The sequence below is a fragment of the Aquarana catesbeiana genome, linkage group LG02 (assembly GCF_042186555.1).
Source record: "Aquarana catesbeiana isolate 2022-GZ linkage group LG02, ASM4218655v1, whole genome shotgun sequence".
Taxonomy (NCBI): Eukaryota; Metazoa; Chordata; class Amphibia; order Anura; family Ranidae; genus Aquarana; species Aquarana catesbeiana.
In genome coordinates, this window is record NC_133325.1 from 421,666,358 (window position 1) to 421,674,391 (window position 8,034).

The 8,034-nt window shown below is 42.2% G+C and overlaps 1 protein-coding gene across 1 annotated transcript in view; it reads right to left on the reverse strand.

Moving 5' to 3' along the window:
- Nucleotides 1–1,011, reverse strand: part of LOC141127126 (nicotinamide N-methyltransferase-like) — a 7,036-nt gene extending 6,025 nt beyond the window's left edge. Inside the window, exon 1 of the mRNA XM_073613332.1 lies at nucleotides 1,002–1,011. Coding sequence (XP_073469433.1) covers nucleotides 1,002–1,011 — 10 coding nt within the window. The remainder of the gene's footprint in view (nucleotides 1–1,001) is intronic.
- Between the last annotated feature and the right edge of the window lie 7,023 nt (nucleotides 1,012–8,034).

Sequence of the window (8,034 nt, forward strand, 5' to 3'; positions counted from 1 at the left end):
CATATGCGTACAGCTGGCTAGGTTAACCCCCTTACCAACACTTTCATGCACACTAATCCACACTAATTTTTCTTCATAAATTGTGGCCAAAATTTATACTGCTACATATCTTTGGTAAAAATAAGTACAAATTGGTGTATATTATTTGGTCTTTGTGAAAGTTATAGAGTCCAAAAGCTATGGTGCCAATATCTGAAAATTGATCACACCTGAATTACTGACGGCCTATCTAAATTTCTTGAGACCCTAAGTGCCGGTTCACACAGGGGCGACTTGTCAGGCGACCTAGCCGCCTGACAAGTCGCGTCCCATTCTAATAGGAGCGACGCAAGTCCGCTCTGACTTAGAAAAAGTTTCCTGTAGTATTTTTGGGGCGACTTCAGGCGACTTGCATTGACTTCTATACAGAAGTCGTTTTGCAAGTCGCCTCGGTGAGTCGACCTGCAAGTCGTGCCGCCCCTATGTGAACCAAGTCAAGGACGTCATATGATGGTGGGCGGGAAGTGGTTAACACTTTTTTTTTTGTAAACACAAAAGTTGTCCCATTTATACAATATTTCTAACACATAGCATGTACATACCAAAAATGACACCCCAAAATTGATTCTCCTACTCCTCCCGAGTACGGCGATACCACATGTGTGAGACTTCCACAGCCTGGCCACATACAGAGGCCGAGTACAGCCGAGCATGGCAGAGCATGGCTGGGTACTGCAGGGCATTGCAGAGTATTGCCCAGGGAATTGCAGAGAATTGCACAGGGAATTTCTGAGCATGGAGGGATGGATGGCTGGATGTGACTGCACATGTCACAGAGCAGCGCTGTGGGCACTACACATCCAGCCCACAGCGCTGCTGCCATCCGATCCCTCCCCCTCTGTACACAGAGGGGAGAGAGGAACCGGCGTCATGATATGATGCCGGTTTTGTTTACATGTGATTGCTCCGTCATTTGATGGAGCGATCACATGGTAAACGGCCGCGACCAGCGGCCCGTTTACCGTGATCCATGATGTGCCGGGTCCTCTGTACCTGGCGGTCCACGGATGTTCTTGGGTGCGGCGCGAGAGCGGAATTCTGGGAGGACGTCACTGTACGCCCTCCCAGAGTTAAAAGGCCGCTCTGTAGCCGTCATTTTGGCTATGGGATGGTTGTTAAGTGGTTAAAGGGATGAGATGACAACTCTAATCCATACACGCACACACAAATATTCCCAGTTGCTCATGGAGATTACTCCTAAACTCCTCATAAGGCAACAGTCTAAAATGAGGGGAAGCGCTGCTGATTTCAGCATCCAATCATGTACAAGCAAAAATGCAGTTTTTTTTTTTCTCCCCTTGTGTAAGCACTCTCTACCAATAGGTAGGTGCTAGCAATAGATTTTTGTTAGAATAGACTGTCAGCACAGGCAAATTTAGGCAGGCCTATGCTGCAGGCTATGCCTGTCTGTTTTGATCTAGGGTCTGGGAGGAGTGGTTAGAGTAGCAGTGGGTGTGGCCACCTGTGCTCCAGTCCAGTGCTGAGGGCGCCTCCCCCCCGGGGTTCAGGCTTGGGCACCTTTCACACAGGCTTTCCAATCAGGTCTGTCTGTCAGTTTTTCAAGCTGACCTGATCGGAACCTCCATTCACTCCTCTGGTGCGGCAGATATCAGTGGTGACATGTCCGCTAACACTCACTGCTATCCAATCCTGTGTGAAATCCAGACCGATGGAAACCCTAATTTTCCATCCATCTGGCGATTGAATGAAAACAGCCAGGCGGTCCGTTTTCATCCGATCTCCCATAGAGGAGAGCGGGTCTCTGACAGGTCCATCTCAGCACAGTGAACAGAGATGAACCTGCTCTGCGGGGCTCAGTGGAACGATTCCCCGCTGAGCAAAGCGGAGTCCGTCGGGTGGACCACCTGTATGAAATTACCCCAATAGTGGTGTAAGGTCTGTAATGTTTGTGACATGCACTATAATAGTGCTTACAGCGTTGCACTGCAGCAACCTGAGAGTAATGGGTGCACACATATGGGGAAGTTCATGACCCTTTTCTAAAAATGTCCTGCAGCACCATGTGGTTTGGTGTGTGTGAAAATGTGTGCATTAGCAGATGTGTGGGGTGCCTTTAACTATCATCTACTAAAGGACAGTGTGCTTCTGTGTTTGTCCTTTTTTTACGGTTTTATTACCTATGACCAAAGCATTCGGTTTTGTTTTATCTCAAATCTGTATGCTGGGTTTACCAGGTATGACAACAATAAAGCACCTTTGATTGTAAAAAAAAAAAAAAAAAAAAAAAGAATTCCATCAAGGCTCAGCACCAAAAGTGGTGGTATTTGCACCGTGAGCTGACATTCAAAAGTATAGCAGACCTGATGGAGAACTAGTCTTAGTTCTCCGGTAAGTTCTGCTTAGAGTTCGTCTTAATTATCACGTTTTCTAAATCAGCGAACTTATGGTAATTCTTTTTTGTTGCTGTCTGTGTCCCCATGATGGACATTCTCCCCCTCTATTTGTCCTGTTTACTGTTACTACTGAAAGTAGAATGAAATATTAAATGTTTGGTTGTCATCAGAACACAATAGAGGGAAAATCTTCCATTGTTGACACTCTGGGATTTCCTCATTTTGGTGGGATTTACTCTTGCTTCCTGGTATGGCTATGGGACAGAAAATAAAAAAGGTAAAATCCCCCCTCCCCCCAAAAAAGTGCCTTTAGTGGTACTTTCAGATCAAAATGTTCACATTAAATTTGAATATTCATGAACTATCATCCCATGTCAATAACGTCCCTTGCTGGACATGTGTAAGTCATTAGACAGCCAAAACAATTAGGCTGGCGAAAGACCAGAGCACTTTTTGCGATTCTGCACTGTCGCTTAAACTGACAGTTGACCGGTCGTGCGACGTGGCTCCCAAACAAAATCGACATCCTTTTTTTTTTCCCCCACAAATAGAGCTTTCTTTTGGTGGCATTTCATCACCTCTGCGGTTTTTATTTTTTGCGCTATAAACATATAAAAAAAAAAAAAAAAAGCGACAATTTTGAAAAAAAAAAAAAATAAAAAAAATATATATAGCATTATTTTTAACTTTGCTATAGAATATATCCCCCCCCCCCGCCCCAAAAAAATATATATATAAAAAAAAAACCTTTTTTTCCCTCAGTTTAGGCCGATACGTATTCTACATATTTTTGAACCCCCCCCAAAAAAACCTCAATAAGCATATATTGATTGGTTTGCGCAAAAGTTATAGCGTCTACAAAATAGGGGATAGTTTTATGGCATTTTTCATTAATTTTTTTTTTTTTTTTTTTGTAGTAATGGCGGTGATCAGCGATTTTTATCATGACTGTGACATTATGGCGGACACGTTGGACAATTTTGACACATTTTTTGGGAGCATTGATACAGCGATCAGTGCGATTAAAAATGCACTGATTACTGTAAAAATGTCACTGGCAGTGAAGGGGTTAACTGTGTCCTAGTTTGTGTTCTTACTGAAGGGGGGTGGGGACTGTGCAGGAAAGATAACAGATTGTCTGTTCATACTCTGTATAAACAGAAGATCTGTCAGTTCTCCCCTCAGGGAACTGGAAACTGTGTTTACACACACAGTTCTGGGTTCTCCATGTGCCCCTAGCGATCGCAGGAGCCCGGTGGTGATCGAGACCATAACGTCCTTTCGCCCAGCCGTGCCATTCTGCCACAGTACAACTGCGGCGGCTGGTCGGCATGTGGTTAAAGTCGTTGCACCAAAATGTAGAGGTGAGAAATTAATATAGGTTGATTGTTTTACAAGCACTGCACTTTATGCTGTATTCACACTATTGTGAATTAAATGTGGGTTTGCCCGCATCCAATTCGCATGTCAAGAGATTGTGAATGTCTCTCAACGGAGCTGGTTCACACAGCGGTGGCTGCGGTGCGAATTGCACAGGAGTTCTGTCTGTCTTCTGGTCTGTTTTAGGTGCGAATTCAGACCTGAAAACAGGGACGTACTGGACCCCTGCTGTGAGCAGCTCCACACAGACATGTAAACCCAGCCTTAATTTGGTTTATGCGGTTTTTTTTTTTTTTTTTTTTTTTTTAATATATATAAATATCTAATAGTGTCCTAGATTCTAATTTTTGGATTTCATCCTTAGGCGTACCTAAGGGTGAAATAAAAAAATCCCATCACTCTTATTTAGGCACAGAGTTTTTGTGGCAAATTTTTGGGCAGTGTAAAATCTTGACACAATAAAAGGTCAGTGTGATATGGGTGAGGTTTGCAGCATAATCATAGAGCCAATTAGATCATAAATATTGATTGGTATTGTCACACTCTCCTCCTCTCTGATCCAGCTCTGGATCTTTTCTCTGGTTTCACCTGGAGGGCCCATGCTATGGCCAATCAGAAGATAGCTTTCCCGATCAGCGCCAATGCCAATAAGGAGATTACAGATTGCTGTGGCCTTTGAATTGAAAAGCAACACAAGTGGTTTGGCGTTTGAACAACACACTGCTGCGCGTCTGGTGAAGCCCTTCCTGCTACAGTACTTACCTGAGCCCTTGAGCCTCCTCTGTACTATCTGCCAACCTTCCAGCCTCTGGTTATCCAGAGACCCCTGAACATCCTGTGTCATCCAAGGACCCCTGAGCATCCAGTGTCATCTTGTGCACCCCTTGACTCCACTGCACCCAAGAGAACCTTGTGTCATCTGGCGACTCCTATTGCACTTTGTGTGCCCTCGTGACACTTGTTTCTCAGTGCAGTCTCTGGCATGTCCCACAGTTATGTGGCCTACTACACTGAACCATCAGTCCCATTTCCTGCCTCTCTACCTTCTGGTAGGTTCCTGAAATCCCCAAGATAAACTTAATGAGTAACTCCACTTTTGTTAAGAAAAAAAATCTCCTCTGGGTGATCTATGTACATTGCATGGACTTTAACAAACAGATTCCTACCTGTTTGTGCACTGAAGGAAAGAGCTGCTTCTGCATTGAGTACAGATTCTGAATGGTATTTAACTTTTTCATTATCAATCAGCTGATGAATTGCAATCTTCTAATTAGGAAAGTTGCAGAGTCAACATCCCTTCAGAAGTGATTAACCCCTAGGTTGCCATATTACACTGAATTTTACCGAAAATACAGCACCGCAGATTGAAAAGGAAAGGTCATTTTTAATCACATTCAACTACAATACAGTTATGTAGCAATTGTATAAGCTATATGATTGTTTTGGTCATTTTTCCCTTTGTTACCCTTTGATGAGCTAATCTACTTGTAGTGTTCTAATGAGGAAAGTTGTGGTGTCAACATCCTTTTAGATGTGATTAACCCTTTTGGGAGTATCTCAACAATTTTTTTTTTTTTTTTGCAGAGGGTACCTAAAATCTGACCTGTATGCATTGTAGACTTCTGGGAAAATCAATTGGCCCATTACACAAGCAGGACATTACATTTCTGGGGGGCTTTCTGTACACCAGCTTCGTACAGAATGTCTGCAGGTTGCCATATTGCACTGAATATTACAGAAAATTACAGCTCTGCAGATTGAAGAGGCAAAGTCATTTTTAATAACATTCAATACATGGCTTGTGTAACAATTGTATATGTTAATTATTTTTAGTTGCTATTTTTTTCCCAAAAAAGTGGAATTATCCTTTAATAATGAAAAAGTCAGTCTCATTCAGAATCAGTATCAAAAGTCCAAACATATTTAGTACAGAGCAGAATTAGGTAGGAATCTGCATCAAAGTTTGTTGAGCCCGGGTTCACACTGATGCAGGTTTGAAATCCGGCAATGCAGTCTGACTTTGGGGGCAATTTAACAGACATCTGTGCGGGTTCATGCACACATGTATATTCAAATCGCCCCCAAAGTCACCAAAAGCAGTACTGGTAAGTGAAGGGTTAGTGTGTGGGTGTGGCGCAGTCCTAATTCATAGAAATACTTGGTAAATCGCGTGTAGCCAAATCCCATATATAAAGTCGCATATAAAGTATAAACCAAAATTGCAAATAAAAAATTCAACGAAAATAAAACCAAACATAAAACAGCAAAGTGACCCCCTTTGGAGTGTGTAGGTGTAACGTTGTCCTAATTTAAAAATACTTTGTAAATCGTGTGTAGCCAAATCCCACATGTAAAATCGCATGTAAATTATAAACAAAATATAAACAAAATCGCATATAGCAAATTTAATGGCTAGGTTGGCCCCCTTTGAATTGGGGGAGGGGGAAGGGCAACAGGGGATGAAATAAAAAAATGACTTTAGCCAAAGCTATTCCATCCGCATAAAAACTAGAGGTCGACCGATATGGGTTTTTCTCTGGCCGATGCCAAAGCCGATATTTAGAAATCGCGGTGGCCGATATATGATGCCGATTTTTTTTGGCCGATATATGATGCCGATTTCTTTTTTTTTTTTCCCTTCATCGCATAAAATCTAACAGTTAGACCCCTTTCACACTGGGGGGTTTTTCAGGCGCTTTTGGGCTAAAAATAGCGCCTGTAAAACGGCTCCCCTGCAGTCTATGTGAAAGCTCGAGTGCTTTCACACTGAGACGATGCGCTGGCAGGATGTTAAAAAAAAAGTCCTGCAAGCGGCATCTTTGGAGCGGTGTATACCGCTCCTCCACCACTCCTGCCCATTGAAATGAATGCGCACCACTGCCGAAGCGCCTGCAAAGCGTTTCGGAAGCAGCGCTTCAGGGGCGCATTTAACCCCTTCTTCGGCCGCTAGCTGGGTTATAAGCGCCCCGCTAGCAGCCGAATAGCGCCGCTAAAATGACGGTAAAGCGCCGCTAAAACTAACAGCGTTTTACCGTCAACGCATGCCCGCTCCAGTGTGAAAGCAGCCTTAAGTAATAAGTGATACAGAAAATTTTTTATATTTCAACATTTATTAAACAAAACAAACCTCCAATCAGTTCACTTGTATGTATAATTTAGATTAAAAAAAAAAATAACTATCTTAAATATTAAATACACAAAAACAGGTAATCAAAACTTTTGGACGAAAAAAAATGGGCTAACTTTACTGCTTTTTTTTTTTTTTTTTTTTTATTTCATTAGTGTATTTTTTCAAAAAAAATTGCGTTTGAAAGACCGCTGCGCAAATACCGTGTGACATAAAATATTGCAACAACCGCTATTTTATTCCCTAGGGTCTCTGCTAGAAAAAATATATATAATGTTTGGGGGTTCTAAGTGATTTTATAGCAGAAAATACAGGATTTTTACTTGTAAGCAACAAGTGTCAGAAAAGATTTAGTCTTTAAAGGGTTAAACTGAGAACTTCTCCACGGAGTTCAGTCTATTGATAAAAGAACCTGAAAGAGATACAAATGTATCTTCTTCAAATGTATCTTCTTATCAGACTTGGCAGGCTGCCCAGAGGAGGAGAGAAGAAAACTTCAGAAAACTTGCATTGACTTCTATTACAGAAGTCATTTGCAAGTCCCGCTGAAGGTATAATTGGCTTTTTTTATCAGCACAATCGGCCGATGCCGATTAAGTAAAAAAAGCCAAATATCGGCCGATATATCGGTCGACCTCTAATAAAAACCCCATATAGTGATTGACAAACATAACATTGCTGAATAATTACATAGGTTAAATCATGACTAGTGCTCAGTGCAATTTAAGTGAAAAACTTGACATCTTTGTAAAACAAGGCAGGTATTTGTATTAATCTTGGTGACCAGGTGCTCGTGTCTTGTGATCATGCGGACACTCACCAGCTTCTTTAACCCCTGCGGGGGTAATGCACAGTCACAGTGTATGCCACTGTGCGGCAATCCACAGGCTGTTTCTGGGTCACGGTGACGTTTTAGGCATAAGAGAAGAAAGAGGAGATTCCATAGCGTAAAACCATAAAACACTCTTTATTGAACGCAGATGACAGAATGGTACTCGCATTTAAGCAGTTTATAATAGGCAACCAAATGTCATCAAAACAGGAGAGCGTCAGATTTAAGTTGATGATCCTCTGGGAGATGATGCAAAAGCGTCAGAATAGGCCATGCCCTACGCGTTTCATCATAGGGACGTC